The 17,266-nt window shown below is 41.6% G+C and overlaps 1 protein-coding gene across 1 annotated transcript; it reads right to left on the bottom strand.

Annotated features, from left to right (window-relative positions):
- Nucleotides 1–3,157: 3,157 nt before the first annotated feature.
- Nucleotides 3,158–8,064, bottom strand: LOC110585589 (thymic stromal lymphopoietin). The gene is given in 5 exon segments (XM_021695762.1): nucleotides 3,158–3,322; nucleotides 5,280–5,414; nucleotides 6,079–6,123; nucleotides 7,420–7,592; nucleotides 8,034–8,064. Coding segments are annotated over 5 exon segments (549 nt in total).
- Between the last annotated feature and the right edge of the window lie 9,202 nt (nucleotides 8,065–17,266).

The raw sequence follows: 17,266 nt of genomic DNA, 5'->3' as shown, positions 1-17,266 counted from the left end.
TCTGCTCCAAACACAGTCTAAATTCATCCTCAACACAATTTGAAATCCATTACCATCTCTTTTCCCATAAGAAGCATAAATAGTGGGCAGGAGAGTAGAAGGGAAGGGAACAGGGTCATAAAAGCAGGGCATCCGTGAGCACATTCTAGAAAAGTAGCAGCTTAGCTATAATCTCCAAGGCAAGAAGAGACTTATTTAGAGGAAGCAATATGAAATATGCTAAAGAGTGGTATTCCTTTTATATGCTAACTTCTCCAGTACTGCCCCTTCCATCCCAGGTCACGACTTAGGCTTTGTTCCCCATTATATTAAGGCCTGGCTTCATCTTGCTCACCACCCCCCAACACCGAACCCCACTTCAAATTATTCCTTAAATAAGAGCCTAACTTCTATCTCTTGTTGGCTTTCTAAATTGCACCTTTCAACAGTAAGTGACAATAATCACACAGACTCAAAACCAAAACCAAACCTTTACTCATCTCACTCACACAGTGGGAAATTAGGAGGGACTTCAAGTTTGGTCGATCCACCCATTCTCTTGTGCACTTAAAACCTCAGGTTCTTTCCATCTTATTTCTCTGCCATTCACAGCTTCATCTGAAAGATGATCCTATGGTAACTGCCAACTGCAATTGCTGCTGCATGCTTCTTTGTTTCCATCTCATGAGATGAGAATATAGATGATGTAAATAGCCTAATTAACAAAGGAGCCCCAGTAAGTATATACGCTTAAACCAGAATTTGCAACTTTCTTTCCATTGACCATGGAACATTTATAAAATGGACTATAAATGAATCCACCCTGAAAACCTCAGTGCATTTCAAAAAGTAGACATATATAATCCACATTTTGTTTACATTTGGAAAAGTTCTTACTAGATTAATATGTGCATCTTCTTGCACATTACTTTTATTGATAGTAAGTAATTCAAATGATTACTTTTATATTAAAACACCTATGGGGTATATAGAAAAATAAAATATATAAATTACACAAAATTTTAAAGATAAAGCAGAAAACTCAAAGAAACTGCTTTCAGTCAGATGACTTTGAGCTGCCTCTTTTATCTTCAATTCTTCATTCCTCTCTGCTTACAGGGAAATTGGCAAACACCTTGAGAAAAATTGTGAAAATATTTCTTTGCACAGTTTAGTGTAATCTCGTCAGTTAACCTCTAGTAAAATGGAGTTAATGGGCTTAAACTGCCATCTCTTTCCCCACCTTTTGCATAGGAAATTAATGAATACTAGCCTGTGCTAGACCCAAAGGAGTTTCTCTTATGATGGTATTTTAGGGCCCTGGGCTGGGTCTTTCTTTAGAGGACTTTATTTTGGAAAGAGGGCAAAGGAAATTCCCTGAGGGCAAAGGAAACTGCCTATTCGGCAACACTCTGAGCTTCTCTGGGTAAATGCTGTGTTTTATTTATTTTTGTATCCCTGGTACTTGGCTGAAGGCATGGCACACGCTAGGTGCTCCATAAATGCTTTTTGGATACATAATGTAAGCTTCTTCTTACCTGTTGGCAGGTAGGATGGATTTAGGGACCTTGAACCTCTCTTCTTCTATGAGAACCAGCCCTCAGAGCAGCGGTCAGGGGAAAGTTTCCACTCAAGGAAAAATCAACATACTGCTATCTGCTCTATTTTGGCCTGGGCTCTATAGCTAAGGTGGCCCCTCCCACTGAAAGGAGAGCGAGCTGGTACCTGCTGCTCTAAGCTGGCAGCACGCATTCCGGGATAAGAGAATGGATTTGGCATTGTTTACCTTAGTCTCCATTGTCTCTTCCAGATGTGGGGGAAGTTAAACAGGGGAAGGGAGGACTAGAGGCACAACTTAGGAAAAAGATAATTGGAATGTATCTTGAAGCCACCTATCCTCAAATATTCTCTCCATAGGCAGGGCCAAGGCACAAAGCAAGAGGGGAGTAGCCAGTGGGCTTCAAGGATGAGGGGAGGTAATGAACTGAAGAAAAGTAGATCTTAAAAGTCTTCATCACAAAAAAATTAGTTTCATCACAGATACTAACCAGGCTTACTGGGTGTGACAATCATTTTCCAATATATACAAATATTGAATCACTATTGTACACCTGAAACTAATATGTTATATGTCAATTATACCTCAGTAAAAACATTTTTAATTAAAATAAATAAAAATTAAGGCTAGACCTCAAAAGAAGAGCTGAAGAAAGGTGATGTCCCTCAGAAAGTTGTGTGTGAAACTACTACATCAAAAAGACCAGTCATAAGAAGCTAATTTGAGAATTGTTTTATTAAGAAATATATAGCGTCAATTACAAAGCAATATGTACATTTTTAAAAGTGCTTACAAATAAATTAAAAATATATTCCATAAATTTAAAAATATATATATTTTAGCTTTAACAAAGGCACCTCTTCAGAATCTACTTGCATATATATCACTCTTGTCAGATAATTCTTTTTTTGTTTTTAAAGATTTTATTTATTTATTTGACAGAGAGAGACACAGTGAGAGAGGGAACACAAGCAGGGGGAGTGGGAGAGGGAGAAGCAGGCTTCCCGCTGAGCAGGGAGCCCGATGCAGGGCTCGATCCCAGGACCCTGGGATCATGACCTGAGCCGAAGGCAGACGCTTAACGACTGAGCCACCCAGGGGCCCCGTCAGATAATTCTTAAAACTTGATTTATAATACTTCCACAATATTTTGCTTGGAAATTCTTTCAAACTGCTTCATTAGATGTACAACTTTCTGTGCACCCCCTTTTGCTTTTATTTTCTTCTTTTGTATGTTTTTGGTATGAGAACGTAAGAAGTATCAGTCAGTGCACGTAGAAGAAATGCTTGCCTTTTAAACAGATGTTTCCATGTTATTGGGTTCAAGCTTTTCCTGCCTTAACCTTCTCCTTTCCCCTTCTACGTCGTGTTTAGATTCTTCGCCTGAAGTAAGGCTTATGTAGGTGCAGCCGAAAATTACCTGGGCCAGTGGCTCAGGCCTCACCACTACATCCCCCTCCATTTGAGGGATAGTATTTCCCCTGTCTTATAAGTCCATATCAAACAATAGAAGTTTACAAAAATAAGTTAAGAAACCCTACCACAATTAAAAAATAACTATCGGCAGTCTTTTACATGTCACAGTTAGAGTTAACATTACATCTACCTTATAAAGATGATTTATTTGGTTGCTATGAAATACAGCCTTAAAGGAGGTATATTTTGTCTCTACAAAATGCGACTGAAATGACGCCACAGTTCTATTAAGTATGCAACTTGTTCCCGGCATTTATTTGTTGTAACTTCTCTTTTCTTTCTTTTCTTCTTTGCCTGGGTAATATTTATCTGTGGAATAGGAGAGTCAATCATCAAGACTGTCACTATCTTTAACAACCATTGAATGGCAGGGTTTTCTTTATGCAAATCCGTCTCTCAAGTGTGTCCCCAAAACACCTGCTCACTGGCTGCTCCTGTACACTTTCTCCAGAGGAATGCCCTTCCATCTCTCCACCCACCCACTCTGGGTTCAAGGCCAAGTGCCACCTCCATTACAAGGCCTCTGCTAATTGCTCAGACATTTCTTTTGGAAACTCTTCTAGTGCTTCAGAGTGTGTTTCATTTAACTTGGCTCTCACTGACGTGCTGTTTTTATTATTGCATCATGGGTATTCCCTGTAGTGCTGAGCACAATGTCTTTTATGTAGGAAACATCAAATATTTATTGAATGACTAAATAAATGACTCAGTTGATGGTTTCATAATCTGACAAGACCATAAGTTCCTCAAGAAGATGGTGTATGCCTCTTTATGGATATAATCCAGTAGACCTATTATTTGGACCCAAAGTGCTCCTCCTTTCTGTCCCCCCCACCACCTACCACCTACGTGTGCCACACACTAAAGAGGAGTTTAAACTTAAAAAAAAAAAAAAGATGTGATAATCTTCCCATGTATTCCTTCACCTGAATTACTCTTGGGTAGTGACAGACTGGGGCCTTCTAGACACACAGTAGTCAGATAAAGCAAATTCATCATGTTACTAAGCAAAAATCTTATAATCTAAAATCTGGTGAATCATAAATATTATTGGTCTTAGGCTCTCCCTTTGGGCTTGGGAGCGGACTGAAATAAATTACTCAGACTTTCCCTTTTTCAAAAGCTGTCCAGAATTTGATCTAGACTGTCTTCGATGCTCTTTATATGGATGAATGTCACTATGGCCATTTGTAGATTTGCCAGTTTCTTTGATAGAATGTATAGAGCCAAACAGGTTTTTCACATGGCTGTCTGGTATTGAGTATTTAACTCAAGCCCAATCCAGATGGACCATATAGCTCAATCTTCAATCCCTAAAATAGTGACAGCCTTGGCCACACACTTAGTGTGCAGGTCACCAGTTAAAAGGCAGGCAGTAGTCATACATACCCACACTTGTCTCTCTTTTGTCTTTTTAAAATTTGTCATCAGGGAGATAAATGCCCTATTTTGCTTGCCTGCTGAAATAAATATTTATTGAAGACTTGTTATGTGCCAGGCATTACTCTAAGTACTTTAACATCTATTGACTCATTTAATCCTCATAAACACTCTATATGGGACTTGCTAATATGAGCCTCATTTTGCATATGAAACTGAGCACACAGAGCCTAGAAATTATGTCAATTTAGAAGTTTTGGGGCTAGGATTCAAAGTCAGGCAAGACCATCTCCACATTTCCTGCTCCTCACTCTGCACTACTGTTTCTATTTAGAGTTACACATCCATTCAGATGCATGTAACTGCATATACAAATATCCATTATGTAATGAGACAGCCATACAAGCAATTAAGCAAACGTGGGTAGAGATTTAATGTATAATTTAACATTTAAGAAAGAAGCACACATTATTAAGTGGTAAGCCCAAACAATGCTGCTCAAAGTTTGGAATGGGTAAGAATCTCATTAGGAGCCCATGCATGGGGATTGTGATTTTGAAGGTCTAGGTTGGGTCCTTGAGAATTACCATTTTGGATAATCACCCTCCCATGCTCGGGCAGCCAGGACGAAGGAGACTCACTGATCATACCTTGAAACACTGCCTAAGGTTCAGAACTACAGTTCTGCCAAAACAATCAGAACCCTAGAAATAGGTGGGTTGGGGTCTCTGCGTGAACGTGGGACTGAATCTATAGCTTTTACCTGGCTCATTTGCTCTTGGAAAGATAGGTCCTGAATAAAAATCATAAAGACTTCTGCAACAAAGTCCCACTTTAAGCTTAATTCCAAGGCTTTAGAAAGCGAGAGTCCAATGTATTGGCTTACCTGCATTACGGAGTAGCCTGGGCACTGGAGAGTGAGCGCAGCATTAGTTCCTATTGCAAAGATTTCCTTGGCGAGAGACGTGCAGCCGTGGGTGGGATAGAAGGTAATGCGTTCGATTTTAGTGAGGCAATCTGGCTGCTCACGGGAGGCAAGGTTTACGAGATAAGAGAAAAACGCCAGGAAAAACAAAAAACAGTAAAAAAAAAAAAAAAAAAAAAACCGGTAAGAAATGAAAGATGCGGCGGGGGAGGTGCGGGACGGGGAGCGGGAGCCACCACTCGCTTCGAGCGGGAGGAAGAAGTCTCGGTTGAGGAGAAGGAGAAAGAACCCACGGAAGGAGGAGGAAGGAGGGCGTTTTGAGAGTGGCAGCGGCGCTGGAGGAGAAAGGACGCGCGCCGGTTCTCGCTCCGCCCCAGTCTCAGGGCACAGGCGACTGCGAAGAGGCGGCGCCCAAAGCCGAGGCTCTGCACCCCAGGAGAGGTTCCCCTGACGTCGTTGCCTGGTCCCGGTTCCCGATTTGCCTTTCCTCCCCCGGGCGGGGAGCGGGGGAGGGAGGACTCTCCCGGAATCCCGCTCCCTCCAGGGAGAGAGACTTCCTTGCCCTAAATTGGAACATTAGTAGTATCCCAAGCTGGGCGCCGGCCCAGAGGTTTCCCGCAGCCCGGCGTCCCTACGTAGTCTGCGTCGCCTGGGAGCCCAGCCACCGCCTGCGGCTCTACGCACAGCGGGATACCCTCTCCCGGGAACGCCTGGTGTCTCTCTGGAGAAAGCCAGCAGTACTGACCACCCACTCACTCACCGGGTCTTCACAGTAGATGGGGTTGTTGAATTCGGTGCTTTTGATCTGGAAGGAAGAAAAAAATATATGACAAGAAGGGTAAAAATTTAGTTCACAGGAGAAAACCAGGGAGCCGCCCGCTCCCAGGTTTTAAGGATGCTCTGAAAGCAGTTTCCACTTAGGCACTTGTTTCCTATGCATCTGTTCCTGTCATTGACAAGGTAGTGAAACACTTTGAGTTCAGATAGTGCCTGCTAGTGTTTGAAACTGGGTATCAAAGGATCCTGGTCCTAGAGAGAGACCCTCCCACCACCACCAAACTGGGCACACTTGTACACTGTACTACACAAGTGAGCAATAATACCATCTTTCAAGGGCACCTGGGTGGCTCAGATGGTTGAGCGTCTGCCTTCAGCTCGGGTCATGGTCCCGGGGTCCTGGGATCGAGCCCCGCATCGGGCCCCTGGCTGGGGGGGGGGGGAACGGGGAGCCTGCTTCTCACTCTGCCCCTCCTCCTGCTCATGCTCTCTCTCTCAAATGAATAAATAAAATTAAAAAAAAACCCCATCTTTCAAATGCCCACAATCTGCCTTGTGGCCATTCATGCATTTCACACATGCATGCTCTATCCAGAAATTAGAATAATCAAGAAGGGGCGCCTGGGTGGCTCAGTAGGTTGAGCATCTGCCTTCGGCTCAGGTCATGATCCCAGAGTTCTGGGATCGAGCCCCACATCGGGCTCCTGGCTCAGCTGGGAGCCTGCTTCTCCCTCTCCCTCTGCCTCTCTCCCTGCTCATTCTCTCTCTCTCTCTCTCTCTCTCTGTGTGTGTCTCAAGTGAATAAATAAAATCTTAAAAAAAAAGAATAATCAAGAAAATGATTACTACTATATATTAAAACTCTGAAGTGCACCTTATCCCATAATGGCATTCTAAGGCTTCTGGAACACTAGAAAGACCTGAAGTGCACCTTTCCCAGGGCTATTATCTCTAGTTAGGACTCAGCTCACAAGAATTTCCTCTTTTTTACTCTCTTTTCTCTCTCAAGCCCTTTCCCACGGTCTTTCTACTGCACTTTCTAGCAGCGCTTTGGTAGAGAATAGACACCTTGATAGGTATGTGTTATCTATCAATATCTGCTCCTCATCAGTATCTGCACACTTAATGTGTGCCTATTTCTAGGTAGTTGTTTAAGAGGCCAATATATTTAAATTTCACTTGTAAAAATTTTTGACAAAACGCTGGGCCATAATTTTTTCCAAATTATTTTTCTTTCCTTAAAAATTAAATTGTAGTTTGTATGTGGGTATGCCTATCTTTTGATGAAAACACATTTGTTTTTTAAAAGTGTTTCTTCACTTACCCCATTCATATATTTCTCCAGGGCTTGATAAATGACTTCCTGATACTTCTTTCTAATCTTCTCAAAGTCACAGTCAGTGAAATTGTAGGTTAGCACCAGCCCTACCAGTTGCAAGATGAAGATCTTCCTGAAAGAAACTGACAGAAGAAATAATAAGGCATCAGGCAATGTACCTGGAAGCCCAATTCTACCCCAGTTTCTCACTAAACTCTTTCCATCCACGCTGAATTGTCTCTAGATCTGCAAGGCCTGCCTTAGGGGCTTTGTGCCCAAACACCACTCTTTGCCTCTCATTCCCAGTGCACATGAAGCCCATATTCACCCATGCTGTTGCCTTAAGTTGGAGTCTCCCTGATGCTGCAGAGCTTTCTGGCTCCACATATATAACCCCTAAACGCCTACGGGCTCTTTTCTTCTAGGCCAATGATTTTCCTTGATGTCATTCTCTTCCTTTATAAAATTCTGAATTGATCACATGAAAGAAAAACTAGAACTAGCCGAATCTGTGGAATTTTCACATTGGTAAAATCATCAGGAATTTCCCTCACCTTCCTCCTTTTATCTTTGCCCTAAACCCTTGATATGTACCTGAAAGTGCTTTAAGAAACACATACCTGTATCTTTCTCCCACAGAGCCATTTCCATGGCTAAGCCCCTTTCTTGTTGGAAAAAACACTCCAAAACGGCAGCCACTCGAAGGACTATTTACCGATACTCACGCGTGCTGTACACCCTGAGTATTTCTTTTGGCCACTTTCAACTAGTTCTTTCCCTCTGTGGCAACTGAGAAAACACACATGCTTACTTCATGGGATGTTTTGGCAGGGGGGGTTGGGCTGCACTTCTGCGTGAAGGCATTAAAATGCAATAGTGCCAGGGGCTGATACGAAGTTGAAATGAATGGGAAAAGATCTGATGGGGCTCGCCCACAAAACACTCACTTCTCCAAAGCACCCTTATCAATTTCAGGAAAGAAGCGCCTACTCTTGGGTGATTGGGGGCACCTCAGGGGCTGCGGTTTCTCTAGCATGTTCTATAGGTGTTCTATAGGTGTCAAGAAACCCTTAAAACCACAAAGCCCAACGCCCATCCACCTTCACAGCCCCACTCTAAAGGCCAGACAAGAAGCGGGGCCCCACTGCGCCGAGTGGTGTGAGGAGGTGCGCGCCCAGAGAGGGTGCTGTCCAGCGCGCGGCTCTTTCGGAGGCGCGCAGGATTCGTGCGCCCGTGCGTGCCAGGCGCTTAGCCCGCCGCTGCGCAGCCTAGACTACTTCGGTCGCCTCGGGCCCGAGCACCCGCGCAGGTTGCAGGGACAGGAGAAATAACGAGATGGCGGGCGCGGATTTGTACTTGCAAACCCTTGTTCATCCAGAAAAAGGCGTTGAAGCGCAGCGAAGTGAGTCAGGGAGGGAGCCAGAGAGGGTGTTTAGCCGCCTTCTGGGCTGTGGCAACGCCAACAGGGGGTTGAAGGGACGGAAGGCCGACACTGACTGGGCTTCTGGGGGATGAACCCCGCTCCGCCCGAGCTTGGCCCGCGCCGCTCGGGGCTCTCCAGACAACCAGCTCCCCTCTTCCTCCCCTCACCCCCACCCCTCGCGTGTCAGAGCCTGCAGAGCCCTGGTCCTTGGGAAGTTCCTAGGAATCATCACCGAAGCCGCTGAGGCAGGGAACCCCACGTGAGTGCTAGCTAAGGTCACAGGCCACGCGGTGCCTGGGAACAACTGCAGGGGGTGGCGAGGGAAGCGGGAAAAGCACAGACTCAGGGGTGGGGGTGGGGTGGGGACTCGGGCCAGAAGTGAACTTTTTTTCATAGAAGGCGCTCAACAGCTGTACCAGTACAGCTGGACCCAGTTCGCTAGTTAAGGCCTGGGGATAAAGACTGTGGCGCTAACCCGAGTCATGGAAAGGCGCTGATTCACCGATGACTTCCAAACGGGCTTTTCTGGAATCCTCCAAGTTTAGGGGGTTTTTTTGTCATGGCAGCATCATTTGGGAAAGAAATCTCGCTGCCCCTCTCCCCCATCACCAACTTTTCAGGGTGTTGTGGGATGATGCCAAAGCTTGATTCATCTGTTGTGACATCAGAGGTGTTTCTGGTCAGCAAGCAGGAGCTAGAGACAGATTTCTTCACTGAGTTGGGATATGCTGATGGGAATAGGGACAGAAGAAAGCAGCCCTCCGTGAGGTTCAACTTGCATTTTTCTAGGGTGTGACTGAGTTGCCTCCCTTCCCTTGCTTGTCTTTTAATACTGCATCTATGTGGGTCTTTGTAGAGATTATGCAGACAAGGTGCCTCCTCCTCAGGCATCCAGGAAGTCATCTCTTTGCCTGTTAAACATACTGCTAAACACTTATCCCCAGCGCCCCTAATTTCCTTATCTGTAACTATGTGACCTCTGAGATCACTTTGATCATATCACTTTTCTGTTTGATAGACTCGCAGTTGCCTTGACATATATAATCGCTTGGCTCTCAGCTGTCTTTCCAGCCTTATCTCCTTCATTCTCTTAGGCTTCTGCCAAAGAGTATCTGACTTTAATATGCTCTAAATGTGCATATTTTCTTCTTTGCAAGAAGAAAGCTTATTTCCTCTTCCCAGCCTCACACCCTCAGGTGTTGATATTCTCTTGTAATTCAACGCTCATTTCACCGGACATATCCAAAAGTGGTCTCCTACCTGGATGTGGTGTCACTTCTCTTTAAGACATATTTATTTTGGGCTTCTCTTTTATGATCTCCATTCATGATGTAATATTTCAATAATATTTTCCAACTTTATCTTTTTATTAGACTGTGATGTCTTTAGAAGCAAGAAATGTTTTGTAATATTGATTTGTTCAACATCAATTTACTTTTTCCAAAAACATTTGAAGTGACTTGCAGTAAATGTATTGGTACCAGAAGGTAAGAAACCGTCAAGATAAGGCAAAAGAAAGAAACCAAGGAATTAAAGGAAGTGTGAATCAGGTACGAGAAGCCATAGAATAACATTATTAAGAACTAGAGAACTAAGGGTGAAGGGGAGTGGGAGATACAGGTGCCCGGTTATGGATATATACATCACGAGAATAAAACGTACAACACAGGGAATATAGTCAATGGTACTGAATTAGCATTGTATAGTGATAGATGGTAGCTACACTTGTGGTGAGCATAGCATAAGGGATAGATTGTCAAATCACTATGTCATATACCTGAAACTAATGCAACATTGTGTGTTGGCTATACTTTAATTTAAAAAGAAAACTGGGGAATTAAGACAAGCTCAAAAGTGGTTCTGATTTTCCAAGCAACCATTGCAAAGGAGAGAACTGGAAGGGTTCTGTTTGTTAGGGGAAGCCAATTTGTCTTATGCCTGTGATCATCATCATAACCACCACAGTTCGGTCTTATGTGCTGCATGTAATAGATATTCAGTAAACCCTCAATAGATTAAAATACATTAACCTTCTTTGAAGATCATTGTTAGGAAGCAAATTACTTAATATGAAGGAATCTCTCTAGAAAGATTCTTTTTTTCCTAGCTTTTCGCTGCCTTCCTGCTAGAATCCACTTATGGCTTGCCATAAGGGAATCTCTGAAAATTCCTGGTGGGCTGAATAACTTTCTGTTTTTTGTTTTGTTTTTTTTTTCTCTTTCTCTTTGTTCAAATGCTGAAGGTGTGAGCAGTATCTATATGTGTAGTTAGGGAAATACTAGGTTAGGTCAAGAATTGTGTCTTTCTTATGGTCGGAAACAGAAGTGAGATCATTTGCTGCACTCTGATTACTCAGAGAGCTTAGGGAATACTCTCACCCATGAACTGGGCCAGAAAATGACCCATAATACAGCTGTTGTCTCTTACCTTCACTAGAAAGATCTGCCATTCTTTTCTTTTCTTAGTATTTTTGTTACTGTTTTTAATAACAGTTCTCTTTCTTTTTCATTCTCTTACTCTTGTTCTTTCCCTGACTCCTTTTAAATTTACTTTATCTTCTTCTTTTAACTAACCTGAATATTTAAGGTAGCCTAGTCCTCATGCAAAATTCAGTCTGTGTTTGAAGACATAGATCCAAGTTGTCAGGAAAAAGAGGTGCTATTTTTTCAATTAAAAATTTTTACTTTATTAAAGCATATTGTCATTGGACTTGAAAAATGGAAAGGATGGGGCGCCTGGGTGGCTCAGTTGGTTAAGCGACTGCCTTCGGCTCAGGTCATGATCCTGGAGTTCCTGGATCGAGTCCCGCATCGGGCTCCCTGCTCGGCAGGGAGTCTGCTTCTCCCTGTGACCCTCCCCCCTCTCCTGTGCTCTCTGTCTCTCTCATTCTCTCTGTCTCAGATAAATAAATAAAAAAATCTTTAAAAAAAAAATGGAAAGGATGTCACATGGGTTACTGATGAAAGGGGAGAGGTTTTCTACTATGGAGTAAGAAGAGTGGATGACACACACCTTTGCTTGGTAATATTTTAGGAAGTATGAAAATGCACTTTCCCCAGTAGTTAGGCCTGGAAGTAAAGATATAATCACTCCACCTTTTGGTTCTCACTTATCAAGAAAGGATGGGCCACACTTTGCAGAAGTGAACATTATTTCTTTATATTCTCCCTTCATTGGTCATAGTCAGGTGTAGTGTTTATGTAATGTGAAGTGGTCAGTGATGGTTTGTGATGACTGTGGTATGTGTCCATTTTGCCCACTAATTTTGCATTACGCATTTGTACTCAAGCAGCCTTGTTGTTGGTTTGAACCATTGATTGGTTTTACCAAACTCCATACTTCCTCTAAGATCCTTTGGGGACATTTCTAGACCAGAAAGTGGAGTGAGGGAGTTTCTTATGACAAATGCAAAAAAAATCTCTTTTATTTTATTTTATTCCAAGGCTAATGATACCTACATAATCAGCCTAAGGCTGAGAAATGTTCCCAGATATTTTTGAATTAGGGAGTGAAAGAGGCCAAATAGATGCATGAAAACCTAGGGCCTGCACTCATTCCTGTGTAAAGAAACAGTCTTACCCTCAACCAACTGGAGGTAAAAGATCTTGCTTACTTTATTCTTCTACAATCTAATAAGCAATGAACAGGGAGAAGATTGTTCAGGAAAAAGGTAGCCATTGAGCTTTCTTAGAATGCTTCAAAAGAGTTGGAGAAGAGGTCAGAGCTGAAGGATAGCTCCAATTTTGATACCTTTGCAAAGATATTTACTACACCAAATACCTCCAGATATACTGTCCACCCTTTCCCTGCCCTGCTTTATACTCTAGGGAAGCTGGCTCATAAGAACTGCAGCAATAGGCTCTCTGGAGCTCCTTGACCTCCAGCTTCTGGTTGGGTTCAGCCAATGGGAGATTTTGGTAAGCAATCAGGGAGTAGAAGAACAGTGAATTTGGGATTTTAATTCACCCACTCCCTCCAGGTTGGCTCCTCCCAGACTGGATGCTTTCCTCTCCTGAGGGCCCTAGCTCCTGTTGGTTGATTTTTTCATCTTGCTACCTTTCAGGTTTTGGTAACCATTCCCTTTCTTCATGTTTTTAGGTCTTAGGGTGATAATGGCCCCTTATTCTTGCTAGCCTAAGGGTACAGCTCTATTCTGAGTGTTACAATTTGGCTGGGCCAGACCCAGTTCTATACCCATTGTCCTGGCATAATTTATTAATAAAGCTTCTTTTTATCCTTAAAAGTGGCACAATTTAAAGAATAAATTATATGATTATTGTTGATTTCCCTACTTATACCCTTTGTAAATAGTTCTTTTGTTAAATTCTTCTACAGTTACCCAGTTTGAGTGTGCCATTGGTTTCCCGTGGGGCGCCTGACTGATACAGTTACCTACAGGGGTCACCAGCATGTTATCACTTGAAATCATCAGCTTCATCGCCTTTTGTGTCTGCCTTGTGGCATCATACTAGTTCTATAACTTTTACATGGGAAATGTGGTTCTTGTATAATTAAATTTTAATTTTTAGAAAAAAGTTTCCCTACTCTTAGTTTAAGTGTGAAAGATGAGTTATAAGAAATTCTACAATTTTCCTTTTTTTTTTTTCAAATGACATCTCTTCCTAGTAATATCGTCAGCCGAGATTTGTAAGTAAGCTACATACACGCACACCTACTTGACTCTGTTGTGTAACTTGCTTCTTGGTTGAGCCCTCATTGTTTACATATAAAATGCTTTCAAGAAAAGTGACCATTATGTGAGTCAGGTGGTGGCCCCTAGCTTGTTTCTCGTCTGATATGTCTGAGGGCCTCCAAGTATTTCCCCTATCCTGAATCCCACTCTTATCAATAATGTATCCGGGTTAAACAATCACCCTAAGTATTTCCTCTCCAAAACGTAGTAACTCTTTAATAACCATTTTATGGCAGTACCTCAAGGCCTATTTTCTTCCCATAGAGCCAGTCAGAGTTTCTGAGAAAGGGTTGCCTGAGAATTCCAGATTCAGGGTGGGGGTGGAGAGGGGAAGAAATAGGAAGAAGGAGGAGACTATGGAGGGTTGAGGAGTATAAGTGGACAGCAAAGAAATATGGGGTCTAAGAGTTTGACCTGGGGCCTGTCCTCAGGTGGGACTATCATCTAGAACAGATGTTGGGAATTTAGAGCAGGAGGTCAGCAAACTCCAGCCTGTAGGCTGAATCATGTTCACCTGCCTGTTTTTGTAAATAAAACTTATTGGAATACAGACATGCCCATTTTTTCCACAGCATTCTCTGGCCCCTCTTGTGCTGCGAAGACAGAGTTGTGTAGTTGAGACAGAAACCATCTGGCCTGCAAAGCTTAAAATATTTGGTATCTGGCCATTTACAGAAAAAGTTTACAGACCTCATTTCAAAAATGCATTTGAAAAGAAGAGATGGAATTTAAAAACAAAGATCTACCGTAAGTACTTCATACTTCGTTATTGTACAAAACCAGGAATGAACCTCAATAACTGTATCTCAGAGAATATAGGCTTCTTTCACCTGTTTGTAAGAAGAGATTTATAGAATTACAATGTCAGTGCTATTCCTATTAGAAGAGTGTGCCAATGTATAACTTCATTGTAATTTAATTAAATGAGGATACTTGCATTCCCTGTAAACCCCCAAACTTCTCTGATACAATGAGCTGAATTACTTTTCCCATGTATACTTGAATTTTTGCAAAGTCAGAGGCTTTCTATTGGTGACTTAATTTTTTGAGGGATTTCTTCTAGAGGACAATAGTTTTTGAATAATTTTGATAATTTCAGACTTATGCATTTGAATTCAGATATGGTGCTTTTTTTTTTTAAATTTTATTTATTTGACAGAAAGAGACACAGCGAGAGAGGGAACACAAGCAGGGGGAGTGGGAGAGGGAGAAGCAGGCTTCCCCCTGAGCAGGGAGCCTGATGCGGGGCTCAATCCCAGGACCCTGAGATCATGACCTGAGCTGAAGGCAGACGCTTAAGGACTGAGCCACCCAGGTGCCCCTCAGATATGGTGCTTATATCTGCATTCTGTTTAGGGCCTAGAACATGGCCTCATTATATCTTAATGTAACTCTGTTCTAGTTAATGTTTATTAACTAGAGCAGACTATTTATTAGTTGCACAAAAGTAAATTCAAAGATTCAGTTAATGGCTTGTGGAATTTTATTTTGTAAATAAATGATTTTTTAAAAAACACAGAGTTAATTAAAATTATTATTAAAAACTATTTAATTATTAATAATTAAAATTTAAATGTAGTGGGTTAATGAGTAGTCAACTAGTACAGGAACCAGGAGATGAGGGCATATGGTCCTGTCTTTGCTCACACATTCTATTTTCTCGCTCTCTTTTTTTTAAGATTTTATTTATTCATTAGAGAGAGAGAGGGAGAGAGCACGAGGCAGGAGGGAGGTTGGTGGTAGGGGGAAGTGAGAGGGAGGTAAGGGGAGGGGCGGAGGGAGAGGGAGAAGCAGACTCCCCACTGAGCAGGAAGCCCCCTGTGGGGCCTGATCCCAGGACCCTGAGATCATGACCTGAGCCCAAGGCAGACGCTTAACCATTTGAGCCACCCAGGCGCCCCTCTGTTTTCTCTTTATGCCTCACTGGGGTGATGTAAAGAGAAGTTAATATATCAAAAGCCCTTTGGGGAGAGGCCCAACTGTGCATTTTATGAGTTAAAATGTAAAACACTGAGAGTACAGATCTCCTTTCATCTTCAGATAAACTGCCCACCACTAGGTGTCTCAATGAGAGTATGCAGCATCACACACACCTGAGAAACAGTGTTCCGGAGCAATTACGTAATGAACAGCCGTGGACGTTTTTATCTCCTTTTGCAAAGGGCTTGGAGTAACTATCTTCATGAGTTATTATTTTTCAGTTGCAGAGTGAGGCTAAGTGTGTTTTCCTCTCCTTGGGCTGCTATAACAGAATACCATAAACCAGATGACTTAAACGGTTGTTAACATTTATTTCTCACAGTTCTAAAGGCTGGGGAGTCAATGACTAAGATGCTGGCTGCTTCGGTTTTTGGTTAGAGCTCTCTTCCTGGCTTGCACACAACTCTATTCACATGTGATGGAGAGAGAGATCATCCCTCTGGTGTCTCTTCTTATGACACTTATTAGGACACTAATTAGGATTAGGCCACTAATACCATCGTGAGAGTTCCACACTCATGACCTGCTTATCTCCCACATGCTCCATCTCCAAATACCTTCACGTCGTGGATTAGGGCTTCAACATTTGAATTTTGGGGGACACAACCATTCATTACATAGCATACATATCTATCTGACAAGTTGCAGGAAAAAAAATTCTTGTAGTGAAAATTATATGTATATAATTATATTATTATTTAAAAATTTTCTGTTTTCATTTTCTCTGCCTTCTTTTGAATTAATTCAGTACTTTTTATTCCATATTATTGCCTTATTTGCTTATTGGCCTTAGTTCTTTTGTGTGTGTGGCTGCTTTAGAATTTATAGTACATATCTTTAGATTATCACAGTGTAGCTTCAAGTAATATATCATTTTATGTGTAGTATAGTTGTGTTATTGAAGTATATTTCTATTTCCCCCCTCTTGACTTCTATCCAGTTGCTCATATTTTTATTTCTACATATTTTTTAAAATTGCACATTAATCATATGTTTAAAAAGCAATTATCTTTCAAAGAGTTTTTAAAATAAGATTTACCTTATATATTTACCCATGTAGTTATTATTTCCTGTGTCCTTCTTTATGTTGTATATTCATATTTCCCTCTTTAGTAAGGAACTTGCTTTAGCATTTTTTTGTAGTTCAGATATGCAGGTAATAACTATTTCAGACTTTGTATGTCTGAATCTCTCTGCTTTTTTTGCCTTCAATTTGATAAGGTATTTTGCTGAAAACAGAAAGTTTTCCCTTTCATTATTTTAAAGATTTCCTCTAATGTCTAATGGTTTGCATTATCTCCAAAAAGAAATCCACTGTCATCTTTCTGATACAAGGATGAACATAAGATGTCTTTTTCATCTGGCTGCTTTTAAGATTTTCTCTTCCTCACTGGTTCTTCTTTTTTCCCCCTAGGTTTATCTATATGTGTACACACACACACACACACACACACAATAATGGACATGTAACATTGTATAAGTTTAAGGTGTACAAAGTGTTGATTTGATACCCTAGCGTATTGCAAAATGATTACCATCATATTGTTAGCTAACACCTGAATCACTTCAAATACTTACCATTTCTTTTTTGTGATGAGAAGATTTAAGATTTAATCTTAGTAACTTTCAAGTATATAATAAAATGTTATTAACTATAATAACTATGCTGTACCTTAAATCTCCAAAATAAAGCTGGAGGAGCTTTACTTAGACAAAGACTGTAAAATAAAAAAGACAAAGACTAATAAAGATAAATA

This window comes from Neomonachus schauinslandi, chromosome 7 (genome assembly GCF_002201575.2).
Source record: "Neomonachus schauinslandi chromosome 7, ASM220157v2, whole genome shotgun sequence".
NCBI lineage: Eukaryota > Metazoa > Chordata > Mammalia > Carnivora > Phocidae > Neomonachus > Neomonachus schauinslandi.
The sequence above is the reverse complement of the archived record's forward strand: the minus strand, read 5'-3'. Positions and strand labels throughout refer to the sequence as shown.